The sequence below is a fragment of the Hemitrygon akajei genome, chromosome 14 (assembly GCF_048418815.1).
Source record: "Hemitrygon akajei chromosome 14, sHemAka1.3, whole genome shotgun sequence".
Classification (NCBI taxonomy): Eukaryota; Metazoa; Chordata; class Chondrichthyes; order Myliobatiformes; family Dasyatidae; genus Hemitrygon; species Hemitrygon akajei.
Window position 1 is genome coordinate 37,026,406 of NC_133137.1, and position 12,834 is coordinate 37,039,239.

Sequence of the window (12,834 nt, forward strand, 5' to 3'; positions counted from 1 at the left end):
TTGAAATCTTAGTTTAAAATGGGACCACTTTTCACTATTAGAGTATGCAATAAGATAGTCGACTTGTGTTCTTAAGTGCAGATTCCATGATCTTGTTGTATTAAGAATCAATTTGGTAGTGGGGTTAAGCTCCCACTATCTATTAAATGCTCCCAATGGTAAGTGGCCTCAAATAGCCTCTGACAACCAAGTCCAGCTCCTGACCTTCACGTGTAGCTTAGCTACTAAGCCTGGCGGAACCATTTCCACTAACAGAAGGGGGCACAAGTGCGTTACTGGCACCTTAAAACCAGTTGCTTCTGGCAGATGGGGCTCGTCAGCCATGGTTGGCAGCTCACCTAGGAGAAGGAAAACTCTGATCTCAAACCTCCGCTGCCTTGTGGCTATACCCACTGATGGGGAAGGCTCCGGGAGTAAACCCAGAGTGAAAAATCCAGAGTTAGAGTCCTTAAGGCAGTCCTATATTGAGTTCAATGCAGTCTTGCAACTCCTGCGACGACACTGTGGGTCCCAAACTATCAGTCTCTGCATTGCTTGGGTTTATCAGATGCGTGGAGAGGGGGAGCTTGCTCTCCATTTTGTTCTGCCCTGGCTTATGTATCTGGACTGATTGGAAAGCTGAGCCTACTGGGCCTGAACACCTCCCTCTGTAACTGGATCCTAGACCTTCTGACTGGGAGACCTCAGTCAGTCTGGATCGGGAGCAGCATCTCCAACACCATCACACTGAGCACGAGGGCTCCCCAGGGTTGCGTGCTCAGTCCACTGCTGTTCACTCTGCTGACCCATGGCTGTGCTGCAACACACAGCTCGAACCATATCATCAAGTTCACCGATGACACGACTGTGTTGGGTCTCATCAGCAAGAACGATGAGTCAGCTTACAGAGAGGCTACAGACTGGTGCAGAGCCAACTACCTGTCTCTTAATGTGAACAAAACAAAAGAAATGGTTGTTGACTTCAGGAGGGCACGGAGCGACCACTCTCAGCTGAACATTGACGGCTCCTTGGTAGAGATCGTAAAGAGCACCAAATTTCTTAGTGTTCACCTGACGGAGAATCTCACCTGGTTTCTCAACACCAGCTCCATAGCAAAGAAAGCCCAGCAGCGTCTCTACTTTTTGCGAAGGCTGAGGGAAGTCCATCTCCCACCCCTCATCCTCATCACATTCTACAGGGGTTGTATTGAGAGCATCCTGAGCAGCTGCATCACTGCCTGGTTCGGAAATCTCTCGGATCATCTCGGACCATCTCGGATCGTAAAACCCTGCAGCGGATAGTGAGGTCAGCTGAGAAGATCATTGGGGTCTCTCTTCCCACCATCACGGACATTTACACTACACGCTGCATCCGCAAAGGAAACAGTATTATGAAGGACCCCATGCACCCCTCATACAATCTCTTCTCCCTCCTGCAGTCTGGGAAAAGGCTCCAAAGCATTCGGGCTCTCACGACCAGACTATGTAACAGTTTCTTCCCTGAGGCTATCAGATTCCTCAATACCCAGAGCCTGGATTGACACCTTGCCCTATTGTCCTGTTTATTATTTATTGTAATGCCTGCACTGTTTTTGTGCACTTTATGCAGTCCTGTGTAGGTCTGTAGTCTAGTGTAGCTTTCGCTGTTTTTTTTGTGTAGTTCAGTCTAGTTTTTGTACTGTGTCATGTAACACCATGGTCCTGAAAAATGTCTCATTTTTACTATGTACTGTACCAACAGTTATGGTTGAAATGACAATAAAGTGACTTGACTTGGACAGCTAGGAGGCAACATCCATGGTCAACTCTGACTGACAGAGGCCTCGTCATTGAGTATCAATGGGGTGTATAACCACAAGGTTCTGTCGTAGTCTAACTAGAATGACAATAACCTAAAGAATGAGTTGCAGGGTGGGTCAGATCAAATCTTATTTTTGACAAATCTGAAGATTGGTTCAGAGTTGGCCAGTAGAGGTGAACAATTTAAATCAATTTTTTCTCATAATTTGTGGATAATGACATTTAGAGAGCTCAATATTACAGATTGATATAAATAGGGTGCTAGAATGATGTAATTTCTTCGTTTAATGGCCCTTGATCATTCACACCTAGTTTAAGAATGATTTGCATATCTTTTCATACCCCATTCCAAGCAAGGAATTGTTATGCTGAACATTTCTTAAAAAAAACAATGGAGCTAAAGAAGATAATTGTTAATACATTAAGAGTAGTTGATGGTTACTTTTCAATACTTGGATAAAATGACAGGTTATTCCATCCATATTCGTTTTTTCTGATTTTTCGTGCCAAAGGTTGACATTGTAGATATGTAATGAGTAGACATCTACAATTTAATTCATTTCAATCTGGTTTCTTAAATGATTCTGAATTTGTATAACCTGTTTGGAAGATGCTCAGTGTTTTTTCTCCTTGTTAACTTAGATAATGTGGAGCTTGTACTGAAGAGCATTAATGATCATGGCAGTGTGAGCCATGACAATGATCAGCCTGACTATGACAGTGTTGCTTCAGATGAAGATACAGATCACGAACCAGCCACTAAAGCAAACAGAGCAAAGGTACGTCTGCTGTGTATTTTTCTACCTTAGTTGGTGCCTGATACTAATAGTTGAACGTCATTAATGTTGGAAACTATTTTGTTCTAGTTTATTTACAGTCTGTTACAAAAGGAATACACTTTACTATGTGTATTCATGGATAGATTGCTATTTCACAAAGAAAGATGTGAGTGCTTTAAGCTCAGTTTGCTTCTCATATAAAACCCAAAGTTTTCCATAATATTTTCCAAAATTAACATGTTATCAAGGGAAATCCCATGGAAGTACTCTTAATTAGGGCAAAGCTAACTATTTGGTTAAGTGCTGTGCTGTAGAGGAATAACATACTGCTTCAGGAACGATAATGAGAGACAGTAATCTTAAAAAGAGAATTTGCTTGTATGTCCTTCTTGTTGTAGAGCATGGACTCTGATCTGTCAGATGGCCCAATTACATTGCAGGAATACATGGAGGTGAAAAACGCACTCAGTGCTTCCGAGGCAAAGGTGCAGCAGTTGATGAAAGTGAACAGCAACCTGAGTGATGAGCTGCGTCTGATGCAGAAAAAAGTAAGAGGCCTTTTTTGTAGAGCTCATTTCCCTCTAGTTAGAATAATTTTCACAAGTTTATGTTGCTATACAAATTATTTATCTCTGTCAAATTTTTATCCACAATCTTGATTTCACATTTCTCACTTTGTTTCTGATGTTTTCTTTGTTGTCTTGAACACTTGAGTCCAAAATGCAGCACTTTTTCTTGCACTCCATTTTTTGTTTTGCCTAATGAGGGTAGAACAGGTCAAAGCTTTTGTCATTTGTGAGATTAAATGAGAGATGGGGTGTGTTTCGTTAATGTTGGGACACAGGCACCCATACTGAGTAATAAGGGTAATAACTTTTGGGATCATCATCATGTGTTGTCACATGAGGTGAGCAATCATGGTCTTTGATCACGATTGCTCTTGGCAATATTTTTCTACAGAAGTGGTTTGCCATTGCCTTTGAGTCATAGAAAAGTACAGCATAGAGATGGGCCCCTTCAGCCCATCTAGTCCACGCCAAACCATTTAAACTGCCTACTCCCATCGACCTGAACTGGGACCACAGCCCTCCATGCCCCTACCATCCATGTACCTATCCAACCTTGCCTTAAACTTTGAAATCAAGCTCGCATGCACCATTTGCACTGGCAGCTAGTTCCCTAGTCTCGTGCCCCTCTGAGTGGAGATGTTTTTCCTAGTGTTCCCCTTAAACTTTTCACCCTTAGCCCATGACTTCTAGCTGTAGTCCCACCCAACCTCAGTGGAAAAAGCCTGCTTGCATTTACCCCATCGATACCCCTTATGATTTTCCATATCTCTATAGAAAACTCAGATCTCAAACCTCTGCTGACTTGCGGCTGTACCTACTCAAGGGGAAGGCTTTGGGAGCAAACCCAAGGAAAAAGTTCAGAGCTGCAGTCCTACATTGAGATCAAAGCTAACTGACGACTCCTATGACACTGCTGGTACCAAACTGTATTGGTCTCTGTTGTTCTTTTGGGTACATCAGATGTGCGGAGGTGGGAAGCTTGCTACATGGGCAACAGCTTGCTCTCCATATTATACTGCCCTGACTTGTGTATCATGGAGACAGCTAGGATGCAACATCAATGGTCAACTCTGACTGACAGAGGCCTCTACCACCAACTCTATCAAATCTCCTGGGCAGTATCTTTACGAGATGGGTGAACCCAGCCATTATCAACACTCTTCAGAGATTGTCTGCCTTGTGTCAATGGCATATCCAGGACTGGTGATATGCACTAGCTGCTCATACAGCCATCCACCACCTGCTCCTGTCGCTTCACATGACCCCGATTATGGGGAACTAACCAAGTGCTGCAACTTGCCCCAGGGTGACCTGCAGGCTAGCGGAGAGAAGGAGCACCTTACACCTACTTTGGTAGAGACATATCATCACCTGGCCTACCTAAAATGGAAAATGTTGGGATAGTTTCTATTTGGGGAACCAAACTAACTAAAACTAAACTAATAAAGGCAGCGCTGGCTCATGCAAAGGTAGCATAAATTTAAAGAAAAACACCAAAGAACAAAACATTGAGATTTGTCTCCTTACAGGCAGCCACTAAAACAAGAAAACCCAAACGAATCCATTTAAAAAAAAATAAACACCCTACGTGAAGAAAGAGGGGAAAAAAAACAAATCATGCAAACAATAAAAGCGAGCAAACAACATTCAGAATAAAAGTGAGACCATAGACACGAAGCCCAGAGCAGGTCCACAGCCTCAGCACATCACACAGCGGAGCAAAACATCGTAGAGCCTGCAGACACGAAGTCCAGATCAGTCTACTTAATACAGTATGGGTAGTTAGTAGATTGTGGTATACAGGAAGTGAGCTTCACAGCCAGAAGCAAGGTCATATCAAGGAAAAAAGACATTTCGCTAAATTGGAGTGGTTTATTATAATGCACAAAACATTCATAACTGGATAATTTAATGGCACAGATAGAGATAAATGGATTTGATTGAATACCCATTAACGAGACGTGGTTTAATGGTGACTAAGGTTGGGAATCAAATATTCCAGAAAGCTGACATTTGGAAAGGACAACAAAATGGAGTACTAAGAAGGGATGGGACAGACCTGAATGTAAAGGATGACACAATAATAGGAGAGATGATAAATGATCTTGGTACAATAAAAGGCGAGCCGCAAATACCAGACTTGTAAGAGGAGGATTGTATTGATTAAGAAATTACTTCAGCCAAAGATGATGGGTTTATGGTGGGTGACTTCCATTGTCTTCTGGATTGGAATAGAAAACATTGTTGAAGTGGTTAGATGTTCATAGAATATATTCAGAACAGTTTTTCTGGAGCAGTATATCATGGGATCAACAAGAAACAGCTGTTTTAAATTTTGTCTGTTGTAAGAAGATTTTAGTTAATTTTTAAACTCATGGTGAAGGATCATTTTGAAAAAGTGATCATGTTCAAAGTATACTTATTATCAAAGAATGTAAAATATATACATTCCTCACAGATGGTCACAAAAAAGAAACCCAATAGATTCCATTTTTTAAAAGAAATCTATCAAACACCCAATGTATGAACAAAATGGTACAAACAATAACAGTAAGCAAATAACATTCAGAAAGAAAATTCACGAAAGTGATTTCACAGCCATGAAGCCAGTCATCACTGCAGCTGGTCTAGGAACCCGTTAGTTTGAGGCCACAGCTTCACTTCAGCACAAAGATGAGTAAGCCTCGCCAAGCAGGAGGCTGAACACCAGCCTGCTCCTCACCACTGGCCCTGACACACTGTCCTTTTCAATCTGGCCTGGCGCTTGAATCAGAGTCAGGTTTATTATCACCAGCATGTGATAATACAAGCTTACACACAAAGCGTGTAGCAGTCTCAGAGTGGAGTAAAACATTGCAGAGCAGAACCGGCTCAGCCTTCACCTCCAAGCCTGACACCCTGCCTTTTCGGTTCATCTGGCCATCTTGAGTTGTGTACAGAAGATAAAAACAAGGGTAAATCATGCAATGACACAATCAATTTGAGAGTGAGATGCGGATGGGATAGGGTAACATTTTATAATCTTTTAAAATTAGACTAGGGAGGAAGTTGAAAGTTTTATTTAAGTTGTGTAAGATGGTGATTCAGAGTGGAAAGATGGAGCATGTTTATATTATAGAAATTCAGATACTGATCCAAATTAATTTGATTGCAGCTTTTGTCATGTATGTTCAACTGTTATAAATAAAATTATTTAAGGTCTCTGTCCACTTTCAAAAAGGAAGAGGAACCTCTTGGAGGATATGCAAAAGATAGAAATATTTAGTTCACAAGAATGTATAGCTAAACTATCCTAAAGTATAGGAATATATCTGAATGCAAAACATACACTGTTCATATGAATATCTAACAGGGAAGATTAATATCCAACTTTGTGAAGTCATCATCAAAAAATGAATAATATCCAAGATTATGGTTTTTACAAAACCTCTAATAACTGCAGGGAAGCTGATCAGAAAGTGAAATCTCAGAAGTGATAATTCAGTGCGTGATTAATTATTAATTGTGGCCTGATGCAGATATAATCTGTTCAGTGGCCTGAAGCTCAGCAGAGGACGAAATTCAATAACCATTTTACAATAGCTGTCAGAGAGTAGCAAGATCTGAAATTACACCATGTGCAGCTGATGCTAGTAATGGAAGCTGCTTGTAGTCTCTCTGAAGGGGAGAGAAGAAACCTGAGTGGTTTAGCTCAGTGATTCATGAAAATGTCAGGGGCATTTACAGGGAGTAGAATGACATTTCCAATGTGAACTACATTTGTCTTTTAAGAACTAGATCAGCATATAACAGTTGGCCTTTTTCCTTTCCTTTCCCTTGTTACAAATGAGTTGTTGTAATTTCATATTATGTTGTATTGGTCAAAAAAAATTAACATAGCCAGAATTCTTAAATTGAAATTCCATCTGTTGTATTTTGCCCTCTTAATAAACTAATATGTTGGGACTGATAGGTCTTTTGACTACTTTAAAAAGAGATTTTGAACAAAAATTTTGAAATAAAGCAGATCTTAAGGCATAAAATAATTATACTTAATATATTGAGTACATTGAATATTATATAAAATTAACAACTATATAGTGCCAGATGTGCTTTCTTTTTAAATTGCACCAAGAATCCACATCCTAATGTATTCTTCATCTAGTACAAAATCTACTTTATTCAGTGTTTTAAACCGTTAACAGCTACCTTGTGCCTCACAGTCGTAAAATTGAAATGTATTCAGTGTTAATTATATAAAAGCAACTAGTTTGTATTGCGAGGCCCAAATGGTCATTTGGAACCTTTTGCTGTGCTAATTGAAATGACTTTTTATTTTGCCTTAAGCACTTTTTCTATATTGCAAAATACAAAGGTTTTATATTATACTAGTCCTTTTGTTTTATTCCATGTTATCAAAATACGGTGGGTGTTTCTGTGTGTCTTGGAAATTCTTTTACGTGTTTCAGTAACAAGGCAGAAAACCACTAAAGACTGCAGTGAAACCTATACCTTACACCTAATTGACCAAAATCAACTGATTTTACTTCACATATGCCTTTACTTTTCATATCCTTAAATATCAGGATGCAAGTTTCTCTCTCCGTAGTATTAAAATATGCCATTATTTAATTCAGTGTCTCTGCCATTACATATACAGGTTAAAGAGCAAACCATTCCACAAATGACTGTTTTCACCAGTTGAACTGCTCGTGTAACCTGTCCTTTAAAGAATAGAACGGTACAATGAATTATACTGTTTTTCAACATTTACAGATGTTCATGATTTTTAGAATACCTTCTTGTGTCAGGGCTTTTAATAAGGACCCTTTGGTGTTTTTTTTAGGGTATCCGTATGTTTAGTCTGATAGATGGAATAATGAAAAATACTGTGGAGTGGTGCATGCAAACAGCTTTTTACATGCGTTGGGCCTCGTGAACACCATGCTCTTTCACACATTAATCTTAACATTAGTCACAACAGAAATTATGTAATTACTGACCTTAATACTACAGCATCACATTTACATTAATTTGATTATAAATTACCAACTTCAAATGATGCTCTTCAATGTCATGGTGCTCTTTTTAAAACTCTGTACCTTCAGATGAAGTTTATGGTGAGTGTATAAGCAGATCAGTCCATGCTTCTGCTCTGCCTGCTTAATTGTGCATTTCCTCTGTCTCTATTTGACTTGGTATATATAGCTCCATTTCATTTAAAACATGCACAGTCCACATTGCAGAAACACCAGCATTTTTCCAGATTTACTTGATGTAGAAAAAGATTATCGGTTAAAAAAACAATTTCTTTCAGCTCCAAACGCTGCAGAGTGAAAACACCACCCTCAAGCGGCAGGTCACTACGAATATCTATCAAGTTCCCACCTGTTCAGAATACCCAGGTCCCTCCAATCCTTCATCCTTAAAACGGCGCCCGTCTGCACGTGGCAGCCGGCCTATGTCCATGTACGAAACTGGCTCTGGTCAAAAAGCCTATCTCCCAATGGGGGACGTCACGTACCCAGAGGACAGTATTTCAGGACTTCAGCCCTTTCCTCAACATGTAAGTAGTTCACCATCGGCTCTGGTAAGCAACTTGTGCTTTTTTCCCCTCCTTCGCTTTTTGTCCTAAATTATTTTTCTTTGCAGCTTGCACAATGCTGTCTTATTGTCTTTGTCTCATTTCTTCTATTACTACTATTAGGTACCTAGCTAAGAATTTTTAATTATAAAATGTCTGGAAGAATAAAAATGACACCTAGGTCATGTTAACCTTTGCCCTAAACCTTTCTCCATTTTATTATTTCAGGACTTGTGCTAACATACTCATTGTAATTTCAAGAATTTAAAGACTGATAGACCTTCAACTAACTTGATTCGACCAGATGCTAACAGAGGGGAAAAAGAAAATGTCTGCTTGAAGCACTAGATGGCATACAAGTATCATAAAACCATGTTTTTAAAACAAGCAGATTATTCCATCAGAGAAAAGTTAAATTTTGTCATGTTTCATTTTGTGTTGACACCACGAATGGCAACATTGACCTTGTAAGACCAGGTGTATCTTTGCCTGGTCCCTGCTGTTTCATCAGTTGGATTGTTGGAATTCAACTGTCCCTTGACTGGGGGAGGGTGAGGGGTGGTGGGGGTTGCTGTTTTATGCTTTTGAGCAACAATGCTAGAGACTGTTACATTGCTTTTTAAAGGAGATTTGGATTAGGCTTGGCTGTGCTGCTATCTGTAATTTGAATAATTGATACATGGGGCTGAATTACGCTTGATCAGGCCCACAACTTGTGTACACTCCTGCACCATTTCCAAAGCCCGACTTCTGTGACCATGTGGCTTCCAAAAACACAAGCCTTTTCAAAGTATGCTGATCTGCAAATGGTCACTGGATCTTGTTGCATTATTTTGAGGCCCTATCCCCACACTATCCTGATGGCCTTTAGACAGTTTTTAATAGTTTGTCCCAGATGACTTGAGACATTCAAAACAGTTAAAGTATATCTTAATTTAAAATGTTAAATTATTTTAAGTTAAAATATTTCATTTAAAAGCATGTTTATCTGGTGTAAATTTTGAAACATTAGTAAAGAAGTAAAGAAATAGACCAAACCATTTCAGTTTATCTTTTCCACATAGATTTATGATCCCATTCGAAGCAATGGGGCAGAGTTAGATCCATTGGCCATATCTGGCATAGAGTTCAAAGTGCAGCTGCCCATCAGCTTGGTGCGATCCAGAACTGCCCCTGACTTGGCTGTCTAATGTGCAGGTACTGAAGTACAGAATCCAATGATCCACAAAGAGCATCTTACTGGCAGTTCTCTTCCAATTCATTGGAAATATGAAAGTGTATTTCAGATCCTGGCAAATTACCATTTTGGGCAAGGTTCTAGAATCAGTGCCTAGGAAGGCAGGCACAGAAATGGGAAAAGCTAAAGCTGTTAAATACCATTTACACATCTTTATTTTTAACGATTCAAAAATCATTAAAAGCAATGTTCATTTTAAAACAAACTCCATCTATTGTATTTTAATTCTTTAGTTTCACCAAATAATTAAAACACACCTTCTTTGTTCTTTCAATCTTAAATTTTTGAAAGCATTTACAATTTTCAGTTATAAATAATTATGAAAATGAATATCTGAAGGTTTAAGATCTTCTAGGTGTCAGTTTTATTGGTATCATTGTTCATTCCCATTGCTACAGGTTGGATCCCGTCATAATTTTTTGCTATGTTATACTCATCACATCAATTTTATGCAAGGAAAGCAATATAAATATTGCTGATGTTACTCTTTGCATGGTTACTTTTATCTGTTTCTAACCTGAGTACTAGAATTTTAAAATAGGGAGTTACTGTTGTGGTAAAAGAGGTGTTTGTCTTTTAAAAGCGGTGAAAATTCAGCCTTGACTTTTAACTACTCAGACTGCTGAAAGATCTGTGAGATTCAAATTTTCCCTCTGCTACAATATTATTTAACAGTTATGAAGTGAGAGAAATTGTTGCCCCAAATGGATTTAGCCTGAGACCTGGCCTGAGCATAACTTAGCTGTTTCATCCATTGTTCGGGTTTGATTTTAAATTGCAAACTATTTTCAGAATATCTTTTTCACAAATCATTGGTGTTTCATCAAACTTCAGCTGGCTTTGCAGAGTCATTTGAATTTTAAAAATGAGTAACTCACATTTAGTGCTTGAATTCTGTACCAATTTCAAACAAATCCATCCTCGGGATAAGAATATTTGGCCCATTGATAACTGTTAGATGATTGAATACTGCCAACATCTCTTATATTTTGCCACACATTTTTCACTTCCATGTAAACTGGGGAAACAAAAACACAAGAAATTGAACCAGGACAAAATCATTTGGCCCCTCATGCCTGCTCTGCCATTCAGTGGGTCACAGGTGTTTTCTCTTATCTCTGTAGTACTTTACTGCACCAGTTCCTTAGGCATTATACCCTGAGTATTAAAAGATCAATTCATGCCTCTCTCTCACTCTCTCTCCTAAATATAGTTAGACACTGAGCCTCTGAGCACTCTTGGGGAAAGAACTGAAGAGATTGTGTAAATTTTGTGTGGAAAACTTCCTTCTGAACATAGAAGTGAATGATTAATTTTGAGATTGTAGTCCTTAGTTTTAGACACCCCGGCCAGACAAAATAATTAACCCTTTGTCAATTCTGTCAACTTCAAAATAATTTTCTTTTTCCAATGTGATGATCTGTTATTCCTCCAAATTCTGGATTTGTTGGTCCACTCCACTACATCTAGAATGGGACAATCCCTCCATTCTAATCTCAGTCAGGTAAACCTTGGTGGTGTTCCCATCACAAAAAATTCACTCCTAGGATGGGGAGACTACAACGAAATGGAGATTTTGATTTGTATGTTTAAATAATTTTACATTACAAAATAAAAAGTTATATTAGTATTGTTGGTTACCATGGGCAATTTGTTCCAAACCAATAAAAATGTAATGATTGAGTTGAATCTGTCTGAACAAAAGGTAAATATTTTTGGATGACTCTGTCCTCCTGATTTTTACTTTGGAAAAACTTTGCTGGTTTATTAAATAACAATTAATGTAAATGACAAAATGTGTGTGTCTTAGTCATAAGTTTTATTTTACCAGTTGTACATAGGATTATTTTTCATTCATTCTTATTACTTTTAAGTATTGACGATTTATTTTCTGTTTAGGTATGCCAAGTAACAACTTCAAAACAGACATTGAACTGAATGTAATATTTGAATATGGACATTGAAATAATTGTTGTACCTTGTAAATAGAATTAGTTTTGCTGCCCATCATTTCTTTAAATCTATTTATTTACCAAAATGAAAATTTACCAAAACACAAGTTATTTAACCTGTCCTATCTTCCTTTTCTTGTCTCCAACAATGGGCCAGATCCTAAGCTCCAGAACAGTAATTTCTATCAATATCAGTCCTCTGGAGCTTTATTTTAAAAGTCAGAAGACAAGCACACAGACAAAATCAGTCTTCCAATGAACTTTCTGTCGATCCATCAGGGACCTTCGCTGTGATACTAGTTTCTCCATAGAGCTCTGTGTCCCAGGGAAATTGCTGGCCCTTTCATTGATGAGAACCCAGACTGCTGAACCCCAGAATCAGTTGACCTGATTCTGACTGCTTACCAAAAATTCTTTGGAATTCATTTACTGGAGTTTATCTTCCAAAGAAGTGACAGACACCAAACCAGAGAAATATATCTGCAGGATTGGATGAAAATGAACCAAATGATATGTTACATTGTACCTAACAGAATGCACTGAAGTTCTTCATATTTTTTGCATTTAGTCACAACAGTTAGTTCCCACATTGACTCCTGCAGGAAAGCCTCCTCCTGAGTAAAGTGTTTGGATTTATCTTTGTTAAATAACTCATTTTCAGATGTCTGTATTACTCAGTCACAGAGATGCAGTATGGAAGTTGGCCATTCACTCCAATCAATTTCTGCTAACCATCTATTTGCATGAATCCTGCATTAATCCCAATTCGTATTCTCCCCACATTCTCATCAGTTCTCCTTAAATTTATCACCCACCTACACACTGGGGTAATTACATTAACCTACTTTAAATGATTGGTTTATTGCACAAGTATGTAGCTAGATTTGAAAATATTCAAGATGAGACTTGGGAAATTGGTCAATAATAGGATCGAGGTATTATTGCAGGGTTTCTG

General features: G+C 38.6%; 1 protein-coding gene across 14 annotated transcripts in view; it reads left to right on the forward strand.

The window, feature by feature from the left end:
• Positions 1-12,834, forward strand: part of git2a (G protein-coupled receptor kinase interacting ArfGAP 2a) — a 111,572-nt gene that overhangs the window by 67,447 nt on the left and 31,291 nt on the right. For 7 of the 14 annotated variants that reach the window (XM_073065840.1, XM_073065844.1, XM_073065843.1 and 4 more), the window contains exons 13-15: positions 2,422-2,558; positions 2,957-3,106; positions 8,424-8,672. In XM_073065840.1, coding sequence (XP_072921941.1) covers positions 2,422-2,558; positions 2,957-3,106; positions 8,424-8,672 — 536 coding nt within the window. Of the gene's footprint in view, positions 1-2,421; positions 2,559-2,956; positions 3,107-8,423; positions 8,673-8,918; positions 11,724-12,834 lie in introns of those variants that run through there. The other 7 variants (XM_073065847.1, XM_073065848.1, XM_073065850.1 and 4 more) reach the window with 6 other exon arrangements.